The 27,120-nt window shown below is 41.9% G+C and overlaps 2 protein-coding genes across 5 annotated transcripts in view; one reads left to right on the top strand and one right to left on the bottom strand.

The window, feature by feature from the left end:
• Positions 1 to 27,120, top strand: part of LOC123760118 (beta-1,3-galactosyltransferase 1) — a 133,913-nt gene extending 106,793 nt beyond the window's left edge. For all 4 annotated transcript variants that reach the window (XM_045745607.2, XM_045745605.2, XM_069325434.1 and 1 more), the window contains one exon: positions 1 to 27,120. This exon is cut by the window's left edge and continues 244 nt beyond it. In XM_045745607.2, the coding sequence (XP_045601563.1) occupies positions 1 to 769 (769 nt within the window). In that variant the 3' untranslated portion in view covers positions 770 to 27,120.
• Positions 9,768 to 10,406, bottom strand: LOC138365323 (sericin-2-like). The gene has a single exon (XM_069325616.1). The coding sequence runs from the start codon at positions 10,404 to 10,406 to the stop codon at positions 9,768 to 9,770; it is 639 nt and encodes a 212-aa protein (XP_069181717.1).

Here is a 27,120-nt window from a genome sequence, read left to right on the forward strand (position 1 = left end):
GAGCATTGGTGACAAGGTCAAAAAATCAAACATAGCTGCAGTACAGATTAAAGCTCCTTTGAAATCGAAGCTCATTTTCCTCCTAGGAACAGCACGGGGAAAGAATCTCATTAGCAATGCAATTCAAGAAGAAAGTATAATCTTTGGAGATATTGTAGTAGAAGATTTTATAGATTCCTACACAAACTTAACTTTGAAGACAGTTTTCATTCTCAAGTGGGTGCATAACAATTGTCCTGGAGCAAAGTTTATCATGAAGGTAGATGATGATATTTTTGTTAATGTTCCTAACCTTCACAACTACCTCCTCAATAAGACAACAAAAGCTCCTCTGCTAACTGGTAATCTCATATGTGGTGCAAGACCAATCCATGATCAGTGGTCAAAGTGGTACACCCCGCAGTATATGTTTCGTGAAGGAAAGTATCCAAATTACCTCTCTGGTACTGGCTATGTTTTATCTACAAACTTGGTTGAGCCACTTTTAGGGGCTGCTCTTTCTACACCGTATTTTCATTTGGAAGATGTGTTTTTAACTGGAATATGTGCAAGGAAAATTGGTGTTCATCCTAAGGATAATTTTGGTTTTAGCTATCAACGTAGAGCAGTCAGCCCTTGTGTGTACAAAGAAGTAATCATGGGTCATGGAGTGATACCATCGGAGATGATAAAACTTTGGAATATGCTCAACCAGCCAAATACTCTTGCTAAGTGTCATCCAATAAAAAAATCAAAACTACGTAGCCATTATCCTACAAAGTGCTCCTAGAGCGTGTGGTTCTAATTTTATAACACCTCTCAGATTGTCAGAGAAATTAATTATTGTTTAATAAGATATTCTCATTTATTTTCAATGGAATTCTAACGTTTTTTCTGGAGGAATCCCTGTCGGCTCCCTGAAGCTATCTTGCTGATGAAGTGAAGTGGGAGCCGGTCGGCCGAGCGGACAGCACGCTGGACTTGTGATCCTGTGGTCCTGGGTTCGATCCCAGGCGCCGGCGAGAAACAATGGGCAGAGTTTCTTTCACCCTATGCCCCTGTTACCTAGCAGTAAAATAGGTACCTGGGTGTCAGTCAGCTGTCACGGGCTGCTTCCTGGGGGTGGAGGCCTGGTCGAGGACCGGGCCGCGGGGACACTAAAGCCCCGAAATCATCTCAAGATAACCTCAAGATAACCATACTACTTGAGTGTCATCAGTCGCAGAGTTTATTGTAAGCCTACAGAGGTCCCCTCAGAGGGGTGAAGGAAGCAATGGCAATGAACACTTTACATTTAAAGTGTGTCATCTTGCCATCAACCAGGGAAGGCAGCCAGAAAGGTCGGTGAATGAAAGGAAACCACTGTCTGGTTGGTAAATGTGACCTATGTCCTCACAAGCACAAAAGAACTCCCCCAGAAAGCAAACAAAAAAATGTTGTCCTCCTCCCTCCTTCCTTGCAGGGAGGGGGGAGGGAGGAGGAGCCGGCCTGGGTAGGTCTGGCTGCCACCCTCCAGTTCTTTGACTGATGTAGTCGTGCCGAGTGGTTGCTGTCGCTCTGGCTCCGTGTTCCGGTTTTCTTTGGTGTTTCGCCCTTGTGGCGGTGTTATGAAACAGAGGTGTGTGTGTTGCCAAGAGTTTTGAGTACTGGAGCAGCATGTGCCTAGGGCCCCCCTTCCCTTGGGCGTTTGGGAACACTCCCCTCTAGGGGTTTCCTCACTTGTGGTTGTCCTCGCCTTTGGGGTAAGTCGGGGGTCTTGGGCTTTCCGCCCTGTCCTGGGTAGGGTGGTGTTTAATTACTGTACTGGCGGGGGTGCACTGTACCTAGCAAAGCCTGTATTACTTTCACAAGTTGTGACCGATGTTTCTCTCTGGCTGCTTGTTTGCTTGTGTGATTTAAGGGGCTTTCTTTTGTTTTCATTTTTGCATTTTCACCTGTTGTGGTGGTGGTGGTGGTCTGCCTAGCTCCTTATCACTTAAGCGTGCGGCGCGTGAGCGCTGCAGACTTCCCCAAATGCTCCCGAAGTTTCAGGCGCGTGTGCGGCGACACTGACAGGTGTATGCTCGTTTCAGTTTTCTCACCTTAATTCGTGTGCTATGTCGTTCCTTTTGGTATCATTGTGTTTGCAATAAAATTCCCAACAGGGATGTATGCATACAAGGCCCAAAAGCCCGGCGCGACCCCCCATAGCAAAGCCTAAAGTCGGCCAACCGTTACCCAGTGAGCGAGCACCAATTGGTACACCCGCAACCTAATGTGTGTACTCTTTTCAGTTTGATAATATCTATTTTCGTTTTACGTCTTTCATTTTGGTATCAAATTGTTCGCAATATAAAGTTGCGCATTTTAAAACTAGTTCCATAATAATAGAACAATAAATGGAATTTTAACAACAATTTTAATTTTTGGCTACTTTTTTTTTTTTAATTTAAATTGTCAGGCTACGTTGTCATTATGGTATCAAATTGTTAAATTGTGTGTAATCTAAAGGCTCTCATTTTGAACCCAGTTCCAGAATGATGAGATAAAAATTAGAATTTTAACAAATATTTTAACCGGGGACACGACCTGCGTTCCCGGCTCACACGTGAGAAAAATAACAGACACACAGGCATGGCTATATGCTCAAAAGTGTTATTAGGCTTAGCCTGGTTTGTAATGGTTCTCCTCTGTTGCCCAAGGTTTTGTGGCTGATATTTGCAGTTTGCCTGCTTTAGACAGGGTGTACTGGCTTAGCTGGCCACAGTGCTGGGCTTCCCATAGGGCTTATTCACTCTACAGGCCCCTGGAAAACCCATGTGGGCTCAGCCGTATAGCAGTACTACTATTGCACCTAATCTCGCCTTGGGCGACTTGGAGATTGTTCGTCGACTGTGCCTCAGCGAGACGATCATCTGTCTTGCCTCCGTCATACTGCCTGATGGTCAGGGACACTTGCTGCCTGGGGGTCGGGGACACCAGCTGCCTGGGGTTTGAGGACACCTGTTACACGAGAGTCGTGGATATCTGCGACCCGGGGGCTGCGGACACCTGCGATCCGGGGTCTGGCAGGGCTTGTTTTCCTTTTGTGCTCTTATTACTCATCCCTTCTTTAGTAATATCAGGCAGCATCCATGGTGCATGATCGGTTCTCCTTATTGCAATGGGCCTGGTTGGTTGCCCGGTTGGAGGCCCTGGAACCGCCCCTCTTGAGTTTTGGGGACTCGGTTTGAGGGTGCTGGTCGTTTCGGCTTTGGTTCCATTTGTGCCACCACCTTCCTTCCCAGGTTGACATGGTTTGCCCTGCTCTTCTCCCTCTTCCCTGCTTCCGGTTCCAAACATTAGCTCAGGGTGAGGCTCATGTGGCTTCGGGGGCTGCCCCTTCCATTGCAGGCACGGAGAAGGTTGAGCACCTCTTTCCAGCTGAGGCTTCTGAGTCGACCCAGCAGACTCCCTTCTTCGAAGCCTTTTTCCTGAACTCCGCCTCTCCTTCTGGGGCGGTGGGCGTGGACGAGGGCTCTGCCCCAGGGCTTTTGTCACTGGTTCCCGGGGCTCAAGGAGGAATCCGCTTGAAGCTCTCGTGTTTCTTTTGACCCCACTTGGGCTCTTGTGCCTTACGCTTAAGGGCTTTTGCAGGGGTGGAGATATTTTTACCCTTTGAGTGTGTTGGGTGGGGCTTTTCCCCAGGTTCATTTCCAAGGGCCTTTGGGTTCTTTGGATTCCTTCTTTTGGAGGTTTTCTTCCTCTTGGATTTCACCTGCGGTGGTTCGGGAGGCTTTCAGTGCTTACCTCCTGCAGGACCCGGTTTACACCTCGGTGCTTTCAGTTCGGCTTTTCTTCCCATCTTGCGGGTGGAGGGAATTTTTTGGTTCCAGAATTTTCCTGGTTTGCAGACAACTCCTTCTCTCTTCAGACTTGCCATGGCTATTGTCGTAACTGCACACTTGAGTGGCGGGAGATTTCCACGATGTTGCTGGTGTTCATGGAGAGGCTCTCTGGAGTTTCTCAATGAGTGAATCTTCACCTCTGTGCTTCTTTGTGATGTAGGTCTGGTGCAGCTGCATTCTCAAGTTTCCACTCCTTCAGCTACTTTGGAGGCAGATGGCTTTGGACTCACGATCATTTAGCTTCTGTTGTGTATTTGTTTAGTCGTCTTTGGATTGGCTTTCAGAGGGTGTGGGTGCGCAGGGTGGGGGAAGCCCTCGGCTGGGGTCTTGGTCCCAGCTGCTGCTGCATCATCCTTCGGTTACGTTGGGCGGCCCTTCCTCCTTGGGTTGCATCTGGGGAGGGCGGGCCCCCTCCCTGTCCATCCGTTGGGTCATCTCAGAGTGGGTTTGCCCCTCCTTTCAGATGACCCCGTTGTCCTAGGTCCAGTTCATTCTTGATCCAGGTGGTTGAATGCTTCCCAGGACTTTGTGGACACATATTGGCATGTTCCTATTTATCTGGGTTCTGGGCTTGGTTTAGTTTTGTCGTTAACAGGTGACCATTTTCGTTGTCTTCCTTTTGGGTTGGTTTAGTACCTCGCGTTTTTACGCATTTGATTCGGGTCATGGTGGTCCATTTTTGTCTGCTTGGTCTTCTGGTCTTGGCTTACCTCGACGACTGGTTGGTGTGGGCTCCCAGCTGGTCTGCTTGTCTGTTACCAGAGTGGGGTTCCTGACGCACTGGTGGTTGTCCCAGTTTGTCCCGTCTCGGGTTCGTCCTTGGCTGGGTTTTGTGGGGGATTCTTGGACTGCATCCCTCTCTTTTCCTCCCGCAACCTTGCAGTCCCACAGTTGGCTGTTTTTGTGGGGGGACCCGGGTCACTCGGTGATTGCTAGTGCGCCTGTGCAAGTGTCTGAACTTTGTTCTTCTGGTTTATCCGCTGGGCAGAGTTTGGCTTCATTTGCTGTTCTGGTATTTTTGGGGCAGCTTCTTTTGCCACTCTCGTGATCGTTGGGTTCGACGCTCAGAGTTCCTGAGCTAGTTGCTTCATCAATGGATTCCTCTTCAAGTTTTTCACGGGTAGGTGCCATTGCACCTTCCTCATCCCTCACTTGATGTGTTCACGGACACCTTGTCTGTCGGCTGGGGCTATGTGACCAGTGCTCGCCAGTCCAACCGGGGCGTTGGTGAGTGTCCTTGCGTCGGGTTCCCTGTGCAGTGTGGGAGTTGCGACTGTGGGTGGTGCTGTGGAGGATTCCATTCCTCGGGGTTCGGTGATCTGGCTCCATTTGGACTGCTCCCCTGTGATTTCTAGTCTCCACCAGAAGGGGGTCTCTTCACTCCGGGTCTCTTTGGAGCTGGTCGCTTCAGGTGGCTCTCTTGCCGATCTCTCGGGATTTAGCTCTTTCTGCCATTCACATTCAGGGAGTATCTTACGTCTGGGCGGCCAGCCTGTCAGCCTCATTACTCTTCCACGGGGGTGGATGATCATAAAGTTTCCTTGACTATGCCAGACGTATGGGTGCCCAGAGGTTCACCTCTTCGCGTCGGCATAGTCTCTGCATCTCCCATTTTTCATGGCGCTGTTACCTGACTGCGAGATTCTTGCAATTGATGCTTTTTGGTAGGACTGATCGCAGTGGGAATTCCTATACCTTTTTTCCCCTAGTCCAGCTGTTGCTCCAGGTTCTGGCTCGGTTGAAATCCTATTGGGGAAGAGTTCCTCTGGCCCCATGGTGGCCGGCCCAGCCCTGGTTTCTGGCGCTGCTTGCTTTGTGTCCGAACCCAGGCATTTCTCCACGGCTGCACCTCTTTCGGGTGGTTGACCTGGTGAGGTGCTTTGCTGGTTCGACTTATTCCTATGCGTTCCACGTCGGGCTATTCTGACACGTGTCTCGCCATTTGTTTGGTGATCAGGTGGCTTCTTTCATGGTGTCCCTCCTGAATTTTTCGTCTCGGCAACAGTATGCAGTCTTGTGGCGGTCTTTCCTCCCTTTTCTTTCTTTTTGTCAGTGTCGAACCGGGTTGTTTTGTCCTTTTTCTCTTGGTTTTCCTTGTCAGTGTCGAACCGGGTTGTTTTGTCCTTTTTCTCTTGGTTTTCCTGGGTCTGCAGCTTATGCCGAATACTGTCGCTTCGTGCCGTGCAATATTGGCAGGGCTGCTGCAGCTTGCTTTCGGGGTGGATGTCCCTTCCGCTAGCTTTTGCCTGCATTTTCACCTATGGTCTGCTCTTGTGCCGCCTGAGTCGTCTTTGTCTTTGAACCAAGATCTTTCTTTTCTTCTTCACCTTGGTTTGTGGTGGTTCCTTCAGTTCGTGCTTGCTTCTGGTCCGTTGTTTTGTTCGTTGCTGCTGGCTCCTTTTGTTCAGGCAAAGAATGAGGTGGCAGGCTTCTGGGGAAATTCATTGGTTAGGCTTGGGGGTGTGTCACGTGTTGTGTTCGGTGGTGGCTTTACGCCGCTTTCGGCGAATCACCGGTTCAGTGTCAATGGCCGCGCTCTGGGTTGATCAGGTTTCCCTGGTTTTCAGTTCCAGGGCTCATGTGTCTTAGGTTGCCCGCTGTCTTTTTATGTCTAGCTGGCCTGCGGTCAACCCTCTTTTCCATTCTGTTTAGGGTGTGTGTCGCTCTATCAGCTGTCTTTGGACGGTTTTTGAGCTTGGGGGTTTTTGGGGTCAGTCATGGTCCTGGCCTCCGGGTCTCTCGTGACCATCCCGGGCCCTCTGCTGCTTTGTGTTGCTTTGGGGCTTTTGTAGCAGCTGGCTGTCTTTGTCAGCTTGTGCTCTGCTGGGTGGGTTCTATCCTACTTTCTAGCTTCAGGGAGCTGACAAGGATACCCTGAGAAAACCAGCATTGAGTGTAATGAAACGCCAGCTTCTGGGTGAGCCTCAGAGGCTCCCCAGAAGCTCCCTCCCTCCCTCTGGTCGGTGGTTTTCATTATTCAAAGAACTGGAGGGTGGCTTCCTGACCTACCTCCTGCGAGAAGGGGGGGAGCACTAACGAGCAGAGGGTTAGTTGGAGGAAGTTTTGCTTGTTTGCATTCTGGGGAAGTTCTTTTGTGCTTATAAGGACGTAGGTCACACTTTTCAACCAGGCAGTGGTCTGTTTTGATTCGCCTACCTTTTTGGCTGCCTTCCCTGGTTGATGGCAAGATGACACACTTTAAATGTAGTGTTCATGTGTTGCTCCCTTTGCCTCTCTGAGGGGGCCAGGTCCTGGCTCGTGGTCCCTTGTAGGCTTACAAAGAACTCTACGACTGATGACACTCAAGTAGTATGGCACTTGATCAGCAAGATTGCTTCAAGGAGCCTTTGAGACTTGCCCAGAAAATTGTGTTTCATTACTTTCAATGCTGGTTTTATTATTATTTATGGATTATTGTTAATCCAACTCGTCTTCCTAATAGAATGTCGCATTTTGACATACTCTTCCTAGAAATTGTTGTGCTGTACTAGGAAATGATAGCAGCTCGCAAAATTGAAATACAGTACTATCCCGTTTTCTGTTTTTGGTCCTCTGGTAGGCTAGGAGAGAGCACTTTAGTACATCAATATCTTGACGTTGGGAAACCTTAGGAGGACGGGTTGGTTAATCGGTATTATGTCAAGGTTCTTAGGTATTGTACATCTATTAGAAACCATTCACAAATTTCAAATAAGCTTCTAAGTTGTTGCTGTAAATTTATTGTGAATCTTGTATGAACAAGATAATTATTTTTTTAACCAAATTATTACAGTATTAGAATATTAAGCCTGTAAGCCAGCAGAAGAGTGATGTAATGTTTATATTTATTAAAACTTTTAAAGTACTTGCACTTTGTAGTTAGTAAGTAATGATCTTGTAAATTATGCCGGTAAAGAGTGCCATTCTCTTTTAACGCACAGAGATGAATGCCTCAGTCCTCATTACTGTGATATGTCGTGCAGAAAATGTGCATTTATAAGTAACAGTTTTGTTCAATGATTTTTCACAAGAGAATTAAGACACATTGAATGGTAAAGTAGTATATTATGCAAGCATGTCCATCTGTTTGTTAGTGTTGTATATTTTACAAGGCCTCTCCATTGTCTGTACATAATTTTGTTTAAGTACTTCAATAGTCACTGTGATAAGAATCTGTACTTGTTTTGTGATAAGATTTAGGCCTTGGCCAGGTACTGGAACCAGTTGGTTATTCAGTGCCATGTTTTCCCCGGAACAAGATCTGCCAGTCCTTTACCACCTGATCCCTACCTTTTGTCTTGTACGTTTACAAGTACATACCTGTTCTGTACGATATGTCTTGGTGACAATTGTTTTTTAATCAACCTAGTCGTAGTAATATTAATATATAAGAATTTCCTAGTCTAACTTGTAGTAAAATAATATATTTAGTCTTAAGTGTATAGCATATTACATGTGCTGTTTATTTAGAAATTATTTCTTGTTAATATTTCAAAAGTTTATTAAAAACTTGCAACTGATGCTTGCCAGCTTAGTCAGAATAGAAACTTAAAAGGGACTGGGAGTCATTTATTGTTTAATGTAAAGTTAAAGGGAGATAGACAAACATAGCTCAATGACTCTTGTGTCCAGTTCCTCTTAAGATTAAGGAGAGTTTGAATACATTCTTTACAAGTGTTACAAAGATTGAAGCCATCATTTTTTTTTTTTTTAAAGGTTCTGTGTTGAGGTTCCATGAATATTTGTTTACAGTTGTTAAAACTATTCTCATGAATCTGTCTGGGGAATGGTAATGTGTTTTTGGTCAAGTGTTTCGAGAAAAAATTACTGCATTACAAGATTATTCAGCATACAGATTTTTGATGGTATGGAATATCCAGCCAAACAGCTTGGAGTAACCTGCACTTGAAAAGGACTGCCATACAATGTCTTCTCACTGAGTTAATCTTAAGAGTTTCCAATGTAATGTAATGATTTATGTCATGTTATTTGGTTGATTAAATACAGAGTTTAGTGGTTTTTCATATTTCGTAGTCTTGGTTACAGCAGTTGGTTTGCTGGCAGTGTAGTGATGTCGTAGAACTCGAGCTGAAGCCTGGAGCAGGGCGGAGAGCCGAGTGAGGCTTGGGTAAAGAGCTTGGATGCAGGGTGAGAGTCATAGAGTATGGCACTCTGAATGCGGGCGGAGTCACGGGACTCGATGCGGGACGAGTTTGGCTGTATGCGCATGTATTTACTTTGGCTGTGTCAAAGTTGAAGTCTCTTGGAGTCGGTAGGAACTGAACACAGTGCTACAATGTTGTTGGCGAGGGTGAAGATGTGTGAAATCTCTCAAGCGTCTGTAATGAACCACTCGTGAAAGTAGACTGCTGATTGTTCGCTATCAGTTGCTTATATAATTGAACCACACCTCGCCTAATAGGCTGGAAGGAGTGCTAGCTGTAATTAGGGAAGATGTATGAGATTTGTCATTAGCAGATTAAGTAAACTTAAAGACCGATCACATTAAGCTTAATGAGAGTTTGGAGCAAGTATATTATTGACATATTATTGACATACTTGCTACACCATTAACTAAGGAATGGTCACTTGGTCATGAAAAATGTTAAATAATTTTATACTGTACTGGTTAATTCATCAAACTATTTACTTTACAAGTGGGTTAAGACTTGACAGTCTTTTTCCTTCTGCTCTTTCTTCTTGAACCTTTACTCAATTTATACCACACTGAAGAACATAAATTCAGTGCTTGACCTTCAAGCCAGAAAACTACCATAATTACCTGTCTACCTACTTATATACCCATTACACCTTTCAAACCCCTTTGTGGTATTTTCAATGTATAGTATGTGTGAATGTATGAGGATTTCTGTTCTGGTAAATTTTGTAAATATTGGAACCAATTTTTTAAACAATGCTACTAATCCTTTTTGAGCAACCATACTACTGGAACCATTTTGAGTATACTTCTGGAACCATTTTGAGTAACCATACTACTGGAACCATTTTGAGTATACTTCTGGAACCATTTTGAGTAACCATACTACTGGAACCATTTTGAGTAACCATACTACTGGAACCATTTTGAGCAACCATACTTCTGGAACCATTTTGAGCAACCATACTACTGGAACCATTTTGAGTAACCATACTACTGGAACCATTTTGAGTAACCATACTTCTGGAACCATTTTGAGTAACCATACTTCTGGAACCATTTTGAGTAACCATACTACTGGAACCATTTTGAGTAACCATACTACTGGAACCATTTTGAGCAACCATACTACTGGAACCATTTTGAGCAACCATACTACTGGAACCATTTTGAGCAACCATACTACTGGAACCGTTTTGAGCAACCATACTTCTGGAACCATTTTGAGCAACCATACTTCTGGAACCATTTTGAGCAACCATACTTCTGGAACCATTTTGAGTAACCATACTACTGGAACCATTTTGAGTAACCATACTACTGGAACCATTTTGAGTAACCATACTACTGGAACCATTTTGAGTAACCATACTACTGGAACCATTTTGAGTAACCATACTACTGGAACCATTTTGAGTAACCATACTTCTGGAACCATTTTGTTGAAGCAGTTGGAAGAGGTGATCTCATACATGGTAATGTTTGCAAGTGATACCAAACTAATGAGTTCCAACTTGGGAAGACTGTAGTGTGGTGTAGGAAGACCTTGACACTGCAGCAGTGGGCAGTCAAATGGCTGCTAGAGTTCAACTCTAGGATGAGCAAGGTAATAAATATGGGAACCGGCCCATTCTCTTGATATAAATTTATTGAGGAAATTAAGATTCGCGTCCCTACCAAAACAAAAGAGACACGTATGCATCAGATACAATACAAAAAAATCATTATAAATCATTGGAAATGGGAGCTTCATGCACGGGGAGGAACCAGCCCATGATGATGTCACGCACGACTTTGTCCACATCCCCACAGCCAAAGTAAGTGGAATTTTGTAAAAAAAAAATTTGCAAGTACATGGGAGCCGGTCGGCCGAGCGGACAGCACACTGGACTTGTGATCCTGTGGTCCCGGGTTCGATCCCGGGCGCCGGCGAGAAACAATGGGCAGAGTTTCTTTCACCCTATGCTCCTGTTACCTAGCAGTAAAATAGGTATCTGGGTGTTAGTCAGCTGTCATGGGCTGCTTCCTGGGGGTGGAGGCCTGGTCGAGGACCGAGCCGCGGGGACACTAAAGCCCCGAAATCATCTCGAGATAACCTCAAGATGCTCAAGGAAGGGAATTTATCATTTCACAAAGAATTTTTTATTTTTTTTTGCGAACACATGATTTTCGGAGCACGGGATTTTCCCAATAAACACAGTGCATAACAGAGGTTAAAGCTTCCTCTGTCTACATTTATAGTATGTTTTGTGAATTTTTTCTCTGCCTCATATCGCTACTATGAAGGCATTTATCAAGGCCGTGTTGTAATAATTCTTTTCTGTGTTGTCTTTAATGATCATCTCGTTTTCCCAACTTGGGCTTTTCTGTCATTTGGTTGATAACCTCACTACTTGCCATTGTGCTAATAATTTTTCCCTTCAGAGTGGCTCCAGTTTGCAATTACTAATGTGAAGTCCTTTGTTACTAGGCATGGCTTTAAGTTCTCTGCAATAAAACCTTATGCTATGACTTTTACTAGAACATGTATCATCAGCAGACTGTTCTTGACTGCTCTAGCATTGTCAACTTTAACATAAGGATCATGATCAACTCTTGGAGTTGATTTTTGACACCTACCTGCCTACTAGGTACTGTCTAATCTGAACTGCCATTAGTTTAGTTATTTCAGTGTCTAGATACTGAACTAATCTGAGCTTGGGGAGAGTATACACATTTTGTGCATAACGCTCGCAGGTAAAGCTCGGCCGATTTTCGGGTTTGCTGCAGGTGGCATGCTGGATTTTGGATTTTTCTACCTTATATGCATATATCCCTTTAAAGAATTCTATTACGAACAAGTTGAACGATGTTACATGAAAATTGATGTGAAAAAAATGGAAACGGTATACACATTTTAGTGCAGGTGTTGGTGTGCAGATGTGTCCTCACTCATGGGAAACGCTCGTCCGATTTTCGAGTTTGCTGCAATTGCCAATTTTTTTTTTTTTTTTTTTTTTTTTTTTTTTTTTTTAACCTTAATGTGCATATATCCCTGTAGAGAATTCTGTTGTGAACAATTTGATATAAAAATGAGCGATGTGACACAAAAACTGACCTGAGAAAACTGTGACGGGTTGTGGTATCACAGCTATACTAAACCCAGATGGTATGGCTCTCCCTCACACAAATAAAAAAAAAGTGCTGCTATTGGCCTTGCAGTGTGTAAGTCACAGGTGGAAACAAGTGAAAATCATCAAATAAATAATTAAAACAATTTATTGAAATATTAATGAACGAAAATGACACTGACAATTCTTGGCTATTATTATATAACAAATCAAATAAGTAAAATGAAAGTTTAACTCTAATACAAAGCATAAAGGTATACTGGTGTACTTAAGACAGTTACCATACCACCACGGCATCAGACACACTGCGTTGGCTGAAGGCGGACAACGGGTGAGAGAGACCAAGGTGTTCCAAGAGCACTAAGAGAGAGACTGCCTCTCCAGGGAGGTGGTGCCCTTTATATAGTCTGGCGGTGATGACTCGTCTGGTGTCAATGCAAGGTGGACATCTTGTCAACTAGCAAACTGCTCATTTGTGGCTGGCGGTGCCTGTGTGTTGAGCTGCACCACCGCCGGTTGAAGGTGGCTAACTGCTTGTTGATGGGGGCAAACTACCGGTTAGCAGAGGCACCCGGCTTACCTCCGAGTCGTACCAGGCTGTGCCAGGCCCTGGGGAGTTACGGAGAGGTGGCAGGACTGATGACTCGTCTGGGCTGGTGTATATGTAGACTTCCAGTAATTACCTAAGTGTAATTACCTAAGTGTAGTTACAGGATGAGCTACGCTCGTGGTGTCCCGTCTACCCAGCACTATTTGTCATATAACGCTTTGAAATTATTGACGGTTTTGGCGTCCACCACCACCTCACCTAACTTGTTCCAACCGTTTACCACTCTGTTTGCGAAAGTGAATTTTCTTATATATCTTCGTCATCTGTGTTTAACTAGTTTAAAACAATGACCTCTTGTTCTTAAAGTTCCAGGCCTCAGGAAATCTTCCCTGTCGATTTTATCAATTCCTGTTACTATTTTGTATGTAGTGATCATATCACCTCTTTTTCTTCTGTCTTCTAGTTTTGGCATATTTAACCCTTAAACTGCGCAACGCGCCTGCAGGCTCACGTCTGGTTTGCGCAACGCGCCTCCGGGTATTTGTATTTTTCATGTTCCATTCAAAACTCCTGCGGCTACATGGGGTTCACATCAGCTTCCTCAGGGCTCTCGTAAACAGACGCCATCTTTAAAAAAGATCGTGGTCCACATTCCCGGGTGTGGGAGCCTCAGTAGTGTGTGAGCAACCAAGGCTGGCGCTCACAGCATGAGCGCACAGCACTGCTGTTCAGCGTGTGACCACAGCATCGCCTAATAATGTCAAAATATATATATAACTTGTATTATTTAGCTATGATAGTGTTATAGAAGAGCCTGAGTGTGATTATGACTCGGTACAATGTTCAAATATCAATGATTTTATGCTGTTCACGATGTTCACAGCGCTAGCCACAGCACCACAGCATTATTTCGTCCATCTAGGAATCTGCAAATGATATCTTGGGTTCCTTTTCAAAATAAACGTGTGGTCATTTATTCATTTACAGGAATTAGTGACCAGAATTGTGATAATAGCAGGAATGTGGTTATAATTAGCATTGTGCGTTGTATTGTGGAAGGAGGAATTTTGGTGAGGGAGGGAGGGCGAGAATTGAGGTAGCCTCATTGTGTATGTGTGGCTGCCACTCTTGTTTTGCTCACCATACTAGCTTAGTGGTTCGCTATGGGCAAAACATAAGTATATGGGTATATATAGTGTGTGTATATAGTGTAAGAACAGCAACAGGAGAATGTTGAGAGGAGCTATTTTGGTGAGGGAGGTGACGTAATCGTAGCGTCGTCTGCTGTGTGATTTTTCATGCAGTGTATGGTGGCCACTGTACTGTTTGGACACAATACTTACACAATGCTTACTTGCATAGTTCTGGTAAATAAAACATGTAGATAGGTATATATAACATGTGTAATAAGAACAATAACAGAATGGTGGGAGGAGCAATGTTGGCGAGTAAGATGTTGGAGTGAGGGAGACTGGCTGGGTGTGGCTGCTCTCACTCGAGGTGTTCTGAATGTGTTGATGGTGAATGTATAGTGTGTAAATAGATTGTATATATACATAAATTAGCATGATACATAGTAAATATGTGCTGCATATGTGTACACAAGTGTCATGTACGTAACAGTGTCTTCGGACAGTACGGATGTTTTACTGCCATAATATAGTGTACGTGTTCACTATACATATGATTAGCACGTAAAAACAAATAAAATGTATTTGGAACTGTGCGAAAAAAATGAACGAAAATATATTCGCGGCAACTCGCGCGCCCTGCCCCGAGCGCCCTACTGGCTCTGGGAGCGTACGTCACCGGCGAACAGGGAATGATGACGTCACGCCCCAACTTACGGACCCCAGAGCAGCCAAAGTAAGTACAATTTCGATTTTTTTTCTACATACCCATACTGAGGGAAGGGTTTCTGACACTTTAAAAAGAAAAAAGAATTTTTTCCAGAGAATTTATTTCCTGCGCACTGCGGGGGTATCATATTTGGAGGCAACGCAGTTAAGGGGTTAATGCCTCTAACCTCTCCTCGTAGCTCTTGCCCTTCAGTTCTGGGAGCCACTTAGTAGCATGTCTTTGCACCTTTTCCAGTTTGTTGATGTGCTTCTTAAGATATGGGCACCACACAACCGCTGCATATTCTAGCTTTGGCCTAACAAAAGTCGTGAACAATTTCTTTCGTATATCGCCATCCATGTATTTAAAAGCAATTATGAAGTTAGAAAGCGTGGCATAGGCTCCTCGCACAATATTCTTTATGTGGTCCTCGGGTGATAGTTTTCTATCTAGAACCACCCCTAGATCTCTTTCTTTATCGGAATTCTTTACAGATTTCTCACATAATAAATAGGTTTTGTGAGGTCTATGTTCTCCTATTCCGCATTCCATAACATGGCATTTATTAACATTAAATTCCATTTGCCAAGTGGTGCTCCATCTACTTATTTTGTCCAGGTCATCTTGAAGGGCATGACAATCATCTAAGTTTCTTATCCTTCCTATTATCTTAGCACCATCAGCAAACATGTTCATATAATTCTGTATACCAACTGGTAGATCATTTATGTAGACAATAAACATCACTGGTGCAAGAACTGAACCCTGTGGTACTCCACTTGACATTTCTCCAGTCCAGTATACACATTTGTGTGTGGGTGTGCCAGTTGGTACTCGTTCACCGGTAACGCTTGGCTGACTTTCAGCTTTGCTGTGAGGGGTGGTGGTGGGGGTGTGCCAGGCTTTTGGACTATATATGCATATACGCCTGTAGGGAATTCTATTGCGAACAATTTTATATCAAAATGAGCAACATACAACAAAAATTGAGGTCAAAAAACTTAACTGAGGCTTCTCTGTACTCCTTTAATGAATTTAATCCGTTACGGCACCGAGCTCGTCATGTGTCTTGCGAAACAAATTTCCCTATTGAAAATAATGGAAATACAATTAATCCGTTCCACCCCTGAAAATCTCATGAAACGATAAAACTGGGGTAGGAAGTTGTCATTGGAGACAGTTGGTGTCAGTGGTGGAAGTTGTCATTGGAGGCAGGTGTTGTCAGTGGGGGAAGTGGTCAGGGAAGACAGGGAATGATAGTGGTGGAAATGGTCAGGGAAGGCAGTGTGATAGTGGGGTCAGGGGAGGCAAGTGGGGGAAGTGTTCAGGGAGGGCAGAGTGAGATAGTCGAGTTAGGGAAGGCAGGTGGTGTCAAAGGTGGAAATGGTCCGAGACTGTTCAACACACTTCCACTACACATAAAGGGGATAAGTGGCTGACCCCTCACAGTGTTCAAGAGAGAACTTGACAAACACCTCCAAAGAATACCTGATCACCCAGGGTGTGACTCATACGTCAGGCTGCGAGCAGCCGCGTTCAACAGTCTGGTTGACCAGTCCTGCAACGAGGAGGCCTGGTCGATGACTGGGCAGCAGGATCGCTAAGCCTGTTATGTCACAGTAACCTCAAGGTAAGTTAACACTTTCACGCTTTGCGCCCGCGAACGCCACACTACCTAAGGTGGGGATTGGCGTTCCCCGAGAGGGCAAGAGGAGAGCGCGGTAATTCTGAAAAGTGTATACTCTTTTCTACTTTGTCACCTCAATTCTCGTCCTAAGATATTAAATTTGGTATCAATGTGTTCGCAATAGAATTATCTAGAGGTGTAAATGGATATAAACTCCAAAAGCCCGGCTTACCATCCGCAGCAAACAGAGAAAGTGAGAGGGAGTTACCCGGGATCGCACAAGACCAATAAAATGTGTACATTCTTTTCACTCTGGTCACTTCAATTCTGGTCCTAGGTCTTTCATTTTGGTATCAATGTGTTCACAATAGAATTCCCAACAGAAGTATATGCATATAATGTCAGAAACCGTTGAGCGCTCCATTCACCGACGTGATGAAAGCAGGCCACGGTTACCCAGAAGAGAGCTCCAGGCCTTCCATTAGAGAGTGCGGTAATACTGAGAAGTGTATACTCTCCAACTTTGTCACCTCAATTCTCGTGATAGGATTATCAATTTGGTATCAATGTGCTCGCAATAGAATTATCTAGAGGCGTAAATGCACATAAACTCCAAAAGCCCAGCTTACCACTCGCAGCAAACAGAGAAAGTGAGAGCGAGTTACCCAGGATTGCACAAGAGCAATAAAATGTGTACATTCTTTTCACTTTGGTCACCTCAATTCTTGTCTTAGGTCTTTCATTTTGGTGTCATTGTGTTCGCAATAGAATTCTCTAGAGGCTTAAATGCATTTAAACTCCAAAAGCCCGGCTTACCACCTATAGCAAACAGAGAAAGTGACAGCGTGTTACCCCCCGTGAGGGTTAATCAAGAGCAATAAAATGGTATACTTCTTCCAACTTTGTTGCCTCAATTCTGGTCCTAGGTCTTTCATTTTGTTATCATTGTGTTTGCAATGAAATTCTCTACAAGAGTATGTGCATATAATGCCCTGCCGACAAGATGAAAGTGGGTCAAGGTTACCAGAAAGAGAGCGCTGCGCCACAGGGCGCCACCCCCAAGGCTCCTCTCTATACATTAGAGAGCGCGGTAATACTGAAAAGTGTATAATCTTTTCTAATTTTGTCATCTCAATTCTCGTCTTAGGGTTTTCAAATTGATATCAATGTGTTTGCAATAGAATTCTCTACATAATTAAATGCATATGAAGCCCAAAAGCCCAGCGAGAAAACGAGAAAGTGAGAGCGTGTTACCTGGGAGCGCGCAAGTGCAATAAAATGTGTACACACTCTTCACTTTGGACATCTCAATTCTCGACCTAGGTCTTTCATTTTGGTATCATTGTGTTCACAATAGAATTCCCTACAGGACTATATGCATATATAAAGTGCAAAAGCCAAGTGTACCACCCACAGCAAACAGAGAAAGTGACGGAACGTTACCCCAGTGAGCGCTAATAAGAGCAATACAACGGTATTCTCTTCAACTTTCGTACCTCAATTCTGGTCCTAGGTCTTTCATTTTGGTATCATTGTGTTCCCAATGAAATTCCCTACAAGAGTATATGCATATAATGTCCAAAACCGTGGCGCGCCCTTCCCAAAGCCGCTGCCAATTTGCCGCCGATAATGATGCAATGCTGTGTCGTTCGTGGAACTCTGTCTAATAAAAAAGCAACTCAATGCTGCGTCGTTAGTGGGCAATAGTGTTAAATTAATTGGTCAGGCTGGGGGTGCATTGTGACTTGTGCCTGGTTGTGGCTCTTCACCATCACCTGTGCATTTCGGCATCTGTGGCCAGGGATGTGCTTTGGGTTGATCCGGTTTCCCTATTTCCCTGTTCCAGAGTTTCGGTCTCCTAGGTCGTCTGCAGGGTTATAAAGTCTAGCCAGCATGTGGTCTATCCTTGTGCCTTTAATGTTAGGCAGTTTGCCACGTTGGCTGCCGTGTTTGGCAACATGTCTTTGGCTAATATTCGAGTGCGGGAATTTTGGAGGTCGAACAGGGTCCTGACCTCTGGATATTTGGTTAACGTTCCTGCGCTTGGACGTTCTTGTGTTGCTCTGGGTCGCAGGTTGCAGCCAGTTTTATCGACTTTGCATTGAGGTAAGTCCCTCTTTTCCTTATCTTTTATTTATGTTACTCAAGGGAGCTGAAGGGGGGGCTCCCCACAGAAAAGCAGCATTGAATGTAATGAAACGCCATTTTCTGGGTGAGCCCTGAAGGCTTCCTGGCAACCCTCCCTCCGGTCGGCAGTTTTCACACGGTTGATACTTAGCCTCCAAACTGGAGTGGCTGGGTCGCTGGTCCAGGGGGTGGGGGGGCTGCACGGACGAGCAACGCGGTGATGGAGTGTGACATTTGCTTGTTTCCTTGGGATTTGAGAGAAGTTCTGCCTCTGTTCAGTTTTTGGTTGCAATTTTCTTACCATGTGTGTGGTCTGTTTTGTTATTCCTACCTTTCTGGGTGCCTAACCCCAGTCAATGGCAGATAAGGAAAACCTCCAACCATGGGGACAGGGGGGGGGGGGGGTTCAGGGTCATTGCTCCCTGTGCCTCTGAGGGGAGGGGGGCTAGGTGCTGGCTCATAGTAGGTTGAATTCCATAGACTAATGCCCTGATCTAATAATTCGCATATTAGCCCGATAGCTCCAGGGAGCCTCCAAGGTTCACCCAGAAAATGGCGTTTCATTACATTTAATGCTGGTTTTAACGCACATGCCTTAAAATAAATTCCAAAATTAAAAAAATTGCCTAAAAATAATTTTATTCAATTACATGGACATTGAGTGGTAACAATTGGTACGGATAATTTAGATCGCACTTGTATAAAGGTTTTAGCATGTGAATAAGAATAGCAGCAGTAATATTTCTAATATATTGACTGGGTAAACATTCAGCATTACATTGACTACAGTCAGATACCCGAGTTGTATCTCAATGCCTGTCAGGCTTGTTATAGTTTGGCGAGAAGTTCTTTGCAATTGTTGCTATACTTCACCAGGCTAATTGTTCTTGCCATGGGAGGTGCCCTCTACATAGTGCCAAAAAGTACAAAATAAGCTCCACTTCACTGCCAAATACAATTGCATCCTCAAACCCAACTGATCTTCTGCATGTGCTATATGCTGTAAATTTGCAGGATATAAACATTTGACTGCTAAATGTGTGGCATTTGTTGAAGCACATATGTAACATTAGAGATGGTTTGTGAAATTCAGTACCTGAGCAGTTACTGAAGTTAAGGAGATGGTTTGTTATGTGGAAAATTGCAAGAAATTTGCAATGGAATTTTGGTACATGTATTATGAATGTGATTTCTCACGTGATAAAAAGTAATGAAGATGGATGAAATTAGTGTGTTGGCATGAGGAAACATTAGTAATGTATTAGTTATGTGGATCATTTTATGTACAGCGAGTGACAACCAAGTGAAATATGCTTTTGTAAATACTGGATTCGTATTAGTGAATTATGGGTGAATCAGCTAAGACATTATTTGTTTCTAGGTACTGTATTCTGAATATTATTGTTAATTACTGTTATAGTAGAGTATGCATACCTAATGGTTAATCATCTGTGGGTGCTCTTTATATCTTAAGAAGTTTGTTACACATACAATTAACAAATGTAAATAATGTGTGAAATGTGTACAGTAGGCTTGGATATTAGACAATATCCTTTAAAAAATAGTTAGGTTTTCATGTATTACACAAAATTTGCATTTGATATTCATTTTGTATGGTGATTTTGGAAAGCACATGAACAAATTTTGGGAGGTAATTTCAAAGAATGCTCTTAAGTTTTCCTTAAATTTTCATGGTGTTTTTCACTCCAATGAAAATCAAAATTTTTATTTTAAATGTTAGAATAATGAGCACATAACATCATGCAGGAATTTTCACTTAAAACCTAGCTGCTTTACCTGCCAGTTTCCTGTTGATGATTCTGAGGATCAACATCCCCATGGCCAGCTCTTTTACCAGGCCTCCTGGTTGGCGGTCTCGCCAACCAGGCCTCCTGGTTGGCGGTCTCGCCAACCAGGCCTCCTGGTTGGCGGTCTCGCCAACCAGGCCTCCTGGTTGGTGGTCTCACCAACCAGGCCTCCTGGTTGGTGGTCTCGCCAACCAGGCCTTCTGGTTGGTGGTCTTGTCAACCAGGCTGTACAGTGCAACTGTTCTCAGCCTGACATTAGTCACAGACTAGTTGATTAGGTATCCTTTGCAGGTGTTCGTAAAGTTCTCATCTGTTCATTTTATCTCTTATTCTGAATAAGTGTTTTAACATTATGTTCATCGTATAGTTGGCATTTGAAATATTAATGTGAGGCTAAGGAATCCATTTCATGCTAGGAAATTTCATTTAATTTCAACAGTTAGGGGCAGAATATCCTGCATTATACATTACAGCTGAATTATAATTTTACATATATAAAATATTGTTAACTTTCCAAGACTGCAGAAGATACTTGAATAAATAGAGGTAACTCCTGATTATCTAAATTGTTGGTGACCTAATATATTATAGATTGACCAGTTTGGCAGTGTAACTACCACAGTGATGAACATTGTCACAATTGAGCTGTTATCAATATTGCCAAACAGATTCCTTAACACGGATATTGATGGAGATGAAAATACAGTATCTAGGTAAATAATTTGTATTGCTGGAATCTGAGCCAGAATTTTCTGGGCTAGGATATTAACCAAAGTATTAAATATAATTATTAATTAGTCTTGTAAAGCCATTATAAGAGATGTATATTTACATGCACCCCTGTGTGCGTGTGTGTGTGCGTGTGTTTAATTACCTTAGCGTAATTACCTAAGTGTAGCTACAGGATAAGAGCTATGCTCGTGGTGTCCCATCTTCCCAGCACATTCTTGTAACACTTTTAAACTACTGAAGATTTTGACCACCACCACCACCACCACCACCTCACTTGTTCCAACTGTCTGCCACTGTTTGCAACATAAAACATTCAAATATTTTTTCGGCACCATTGTTTCCTTAGTGTGAATCTGTGTCCTCTTTTCCTTGAAGTTGCTGGTTTCAGGAATTCCTCTTTGTAAATTTGGTAGATTTCTGTTATTATTTTGTAAATGATCATATCACTTCTTTTTTCTTCTACCTTCTGGCTTTGGCACACTCTAGCACCTCTTGCACACCTCTAGCACACCTTTGTAACTCTTGTTTTTCAGTTCCAGAAGCCATTTTGTAGAATGCCTTTGTATTTTGTCCAGTTTATTAATGTGCTTCTTGAGGTTTGGGCACCGTACAACTGATGCATATTACAAATTTGGTCTCACAAAAGTCATGAACAGTTTCTATAGTATTTCATCATCCATGTAATTAAACGCAAATCTGAAGTTGGAAAGCGATGCATACACTCTTTGTACAATGTTCTTTGTGTTCCTCTGGTGACAGTCTACTATCCAAAACCAACCGTAGATCTTTTTATTCTTTAATTCCTTTCCACATTTATAAGTTATGTGTGTGGTTTATTTTCTCCAATTCCACATTCTATTACGTGGCATTTATTCACATTGAGTTCCATTTGCCACATGGCGCTCCAAGCACTTGTTTTGTCTAGATCAATATGAAGGGCATGATAATCTTTTAGGTGTTCTGTCTTCCCTATTATCTTAGCATCATCGGCAAACATGTTCATATAATTCTATATTCCTTCTAGTAGATCGTTTATGTAGACAATGAACATTACTGATGCAAGAACTGAACCCTGTGGTACTCTGCTAATAACACTCCTCCACAGGTGTGCAGTGCCAATTTTATAGGTGCCAGAGCTCTGGTGGGCCTGACAAAAGCTTGTAATTTCTTATCCTGTTTCTATTTGTCACTCGATTAAGTATTTCTTGTTTTACTCACTATTTATCATAAAATATAATTATCAAACAAATAAAGAAAAAATATGTATTTATAAATTTAAGAAGTTAAAATACTTAGTGCTCACAAAATACAACCATTGAGAAGTTTCACAATAGTTTTCACAAAGGGTGAGATGTGAGATGTTTTCTGGGGTGTAAAGCAACTCTTTCCCTGATGTCATCTGCTGATCTGTGGTGCAGCAGCTAAGATATGACATATGGCTCAGGATTCCACTGAACTAGTGTTCCATATGCAGGGGATGAGTCACAATAACGTGGCTGAAGTATGTTGACCAGACCACACACTAGAAGTTGAAGGGACGACGACGTTTCAGTCCGTCCTGGACCATTCTCAAGTCGATTTGAGAATGGTCCAGGACGGACCGAAACGTCGTCATCCCTTCAACTTCTAGTGTGTGGTCTGGTCAACAACTAGTGTTCCATGTAGTTTAACAAACATAAATGCTGATACATGATTTATGAGAATTCTTGAGCGTGGTGTTGTTGTTATCAGGTTCATGTGACTGAATCCCCCCTCACACACTCGGCAGTACTAATAGGAATAACTTGTAAACAGCTCTGTAATGGGTGTAAATCTTGGAGGATGTGACATCCATGATCTTCCACATAGTCTCTAAAGGCATGTAGTGCAGAGTAAGAAGAAAGCTTACACCTCTAACAGAGAGATAATGTTTCAGCTTCTCTGTAATAAGGTGGTGTTTCATAGGCCGGTAGTCTTTTTCAAGGGGACACATTTCACTTTAGTGATTTATACATTGAGGTTGAGAAGTATGAGAGGGTTTCATGGATGTTGTGGTGAACATATGGTGCTGCAAATTGTTCACAAGACTAGTAAAAAACTGTTGATAATTAGACAATTTTTTGTCAAGACAATTCTAAAGTTCTAGTGCCAGGTTTCTCTTTTAGTCCATGCAGTGACTTTATGCTCCGTTGAATCAGTTTGTCTGCATACACAATGGAAGTAGTGCATTTCTGTAGACACTGACAGTAAACCAAGTTCATTCAATATGTCTAAATCCAATAGAAACTGTTCTGAAATTAGCTTTTTCAACAGACCTTCATAGGCTTTTCTATCACTTCCAAATCTTTTTTCATCTTTCACTGCTTTTTCAAAATGAAAACGAAGTGCTTCATAATTTTTCCATGCTGCTGAAGCTGTTCGAAACGAGCTGGCCCCAAACTGGTGCTCAGAACACGGCCTATTGTGCAAATCTGTTGATCAAGTTGAGATGCACGTTCAGATAGTTCCTTTTAATTTAGAGGTGATTACTGTAAACTGAGTACAATTTGTCCATAAATGCTTGAAAATGATTAATTCCATGAACTTCTCTCATTGAATCACCTACAGCAAGTTCTGATCTATGATTAAGGCAGTGCTAGATTATTATATCACGGTAATGTTCCTTGAGAATTGTTGCAGTACCAGATTTGACACCAAGCATGATACTTGCCCCATCACTAGCAAGTGCTACAAGGTACCGTTTCAAGTATGATAATTGAGACAGCTCAATATATGCCTAGCAATACTGTAGTTGTTACTTTCTGATCAGGTAGTTCAATTAGATCAAAGAACATGAAATGGGGAATTACCTTCCTTATCACTTTCACATTTCAAGTAAACTATGAAGGTGGTTTTAATGCTCAGACTTGTTGATTCATCAATGAGATCAGAAATTTTGCCATTTATCTGCTTGTTGTGCTGGCAAATAATATTTTTCATATTAATGGTTATGTGATTAATTATCTCTGTGGCACTAGTGCGGGAATGCAGTCTCAGTCTAATGTCAATAATCCCAGTTCTACTGACATAGTATTTATTACTAAAATATTATATTGTATAAATAAAGAATTCCTGTCTAATGAATTACTGCTATAGCCATGAACATTGTCACTGAATATTCATATTTAAAGTGATAGGTTGGCAACTTTGTCTCATGGCATTTGTCAGGAAGCAGGAAGCATTCACGTGCGTCGAGTATTAAGTTTCCAGATTCGTAATAGTACAATTCAGCCTGTTTACTTTTAAAATATATAAAAATTTAAATACAAATATTATGGAATTGTTAAAAAAAAAAACATTAACTTGTTAGTGATGTAATATTAATATTTTCCTGCCACAATCAATCATCTCCCACAAGCCATCATCTCCCTTTCTCCTCATTCTCTCCCCCTTTCCCCTATTCCATCATCCACTTGCAGTGCTCCGGCAGCACTACATCACTGCTCCTCCAGTCAGATACGTTGTCTCAGATTACTGCCCTCATCTCTGTCAGAAAAAATTTTCATCCATGTCAGAAGTCTCCCTGTCACCCCTCCAGCATGTTCCAGTTTCCAAAACAACCTCTTGTATGGGATTGTCAAAAGCCTTTTTTTTAGGTCCAGATAGACAGTCAACTCAACCAACTCTTTCCTGTAGAATCTGTGGCTCCATCATAAAAACCAAGTGGATTTGTTACACAGGATCTTCCTGTTCGAAAACATTACTATCTGTCTGTTATGTCATTAGTCTCTAGGTGTTCTACCTATTTGGTTTTAACTATTTTTTCTAGTGTGTTGCCTACCATGCTTGTTAATGATATGGGTCTATAATTTGAAGGAGTCTTCTCGGCTACCCTTTTTGTAAATTGGAACCGTTTGGCTTTTTTCATATATCCTCTAAGATTCATGTGCACAAGAATGTCTAGAATATTATTTGGAGTGGAATGCTCAGCTCAGTTGCACGTTCTCGCAGCACCCAAGATGAAACTCCATCAGGGCCAACTGCTTTATTTCTTCCTAACCCCTTGAGTAATTTTTCCACTTCATCTTGAGGTACTTCTATGGTGTTCTCTGGAATTGGCATTGTATCAGGGTTCTCTGACAACCTCATTTTGCACACACACACTTTGGTACTGTTCATTTAGTGTTTCTCATATGTACCCATTTGGTTTTAACTATTTTTGTGTGTGTGGTTGTGAGCATGTTTGCTACATAGAAACATTCAAGTACTGTGTGAGCACATGCAGTGTTGTGCATATTCCCCACTGTTTCCTATACATAATTTGTTCTTGGATTTAATTCATGTTATATTCATGATGAAGTGTTACAAATTCATTAGCAATTTCTACAATTGAAAAAAGGTTAGGGAATAACCCTAACCTTTTATGATGATAATATTTATTATTATTATATATAAAGTATGTACGTTTCATACATGATACAGTGGAGAATTCAAAGGTAAGAAATTCCCATTAAATAAAGTCACCAATACGCTGAGCATTTTGGACATAATGTTTAATATATATTGTAATAAAATTGCAGTGAGGACTTTCAGTATGAATTCAACTTGTGCTGCTTCAACTATTTTAATATTGTCTGGGAGAATAGTAATTGGTAACATGTAATTGTCATTGTAATGGTTTGTTAGTCTGCAGGTATAAGTTGTTATTGAAGTGTGTGTTAAGGTGAGTGCATGAAGACCATTATCAAGGCACATGTGAAAAATCTTAAGACTACTGTATGTACTAATATCATTTATTAGTAATCTGTTTTTCTGATAGTTATAAGAAATATTTTGAAGGCAATTTCTTAAAATAGTTTTGAGAATGGTGTGTGTGGTTAATAACCTGAAAGGTAATACTTTACTGTAGGGCTCTACATTAACCTGAATGAGTAACTACTAACATTATTTTTTTAAGTTATCTTGTACATTCTTACATACCACTTACTCAGTTATACAGTACTGTACTGTATAGATTCTTGTACAGTCTTACATACCACTTACTCAGCTATACAGTACTGTATAGATTCTTGTACAGTCTTACATACCACTTACTCAGCTATACAATACTGTATAGATTCTTGTAGTCTTACATACCACTTACTCAGCTATACAGTACTGTATAGATTCTTGTAGTCTTACATACCACTTACTCAGCTATACAGTACTGTATAGATTCTTGTAGTCTTACATACCACTTACTCAGCTATACAGTACTGTATAGATTCTTGTAGTCTTACATACCACTTACTCAGCTATACAGTACTGTATAGATTCTTGTAGTCTTACATACCACTTACTCAGCTATACAGTACTGTATAGATTCTTGTAGTCTTACATACCACTTACTCAGCTATACAGTACTGTATAGATTCTTGTAGTCTTACATACCACTTACTCAGCTATACAGTACTGTATAGATTCTTGTAGTCTTACATACCACTTACTCAGCTATACAGTACTGTATAGATTCTTGTAGTCTTACATACCACTTACTCAGCTATACAGTACTGTATAGATTCTTGTACAGTCTTACATACCACTTACTCAGCTATACAGTACTGTATAGATTCTTGTACAGTCTTACATACCACTTACTCAGCTATACAGTACTGTATAGATTCTTGTAGTCTTACATACCACTTACTCAGCTATACAGTACTGTATAGATTCTTGTACATTCTTACATACCACTCAGCTTTTTGTCAAAGATCTAAAAGAGCTTTTGTCCTGTATAGATTCGTAACTTGTGTTATTACTCGACAGTACAGTATTTAGCTTTGTAAACATGAACATGTCACACAGATTGAACTATTATAAATGGTTGTTGTTTATTACCATATTGTGCCTAAAGTTTACATTTTTTGTTTTTTGTTTTTTTGGAATTGGAGGAATCTCATTAATGAATCTATGATTTTTTTGGAATTGGAGGAATCTCATTAATGAATCTATGATTTTTTTGGAATTGGAGGAATCTCATTAATGAATCTATGATTTTTTTGGAATTGGAGGAATCTCATTAATGAATCTATGATTTTTTTGGAATTGGAGGAATCTCATTAATGAATCTATGATTTTTTTGGAATTGGAGGAATCTCATTAATGAATCTATGAATATGACCATTGCAACCCTGTTTTTGTTCTCAAATGTATTTTTATTTACAAATATTAACTGATTAGTAATAATATATTTAGATATTATGCAAACTACATGTAAGCAGGAGTAAGTTTCCATGTGCTGTATTGATATCACAATTTCTTGTTAACAGCTGTATTCTGCATTTGTGGTTGCAGTAGTACTTAAAATATCAGTACAGTACCCTGTGATATTAAACATTTTATTAATAA

This window comes from Procambarus clarkii, chromosome 16, assembly GCF_040958095.1.
Source record: "Procambarus clarkii isolate CNS0578487 chromosome 16, FALCON_Pclarkii_2.0, whole genome shotgun sequence".
Classification (NCBI taxonomy): Eukaryota; Metazoa; Arthropoda; class Malacostraca; order Decapoda; family Cambaridae; genus Procambarus; species Procambarus clarkii.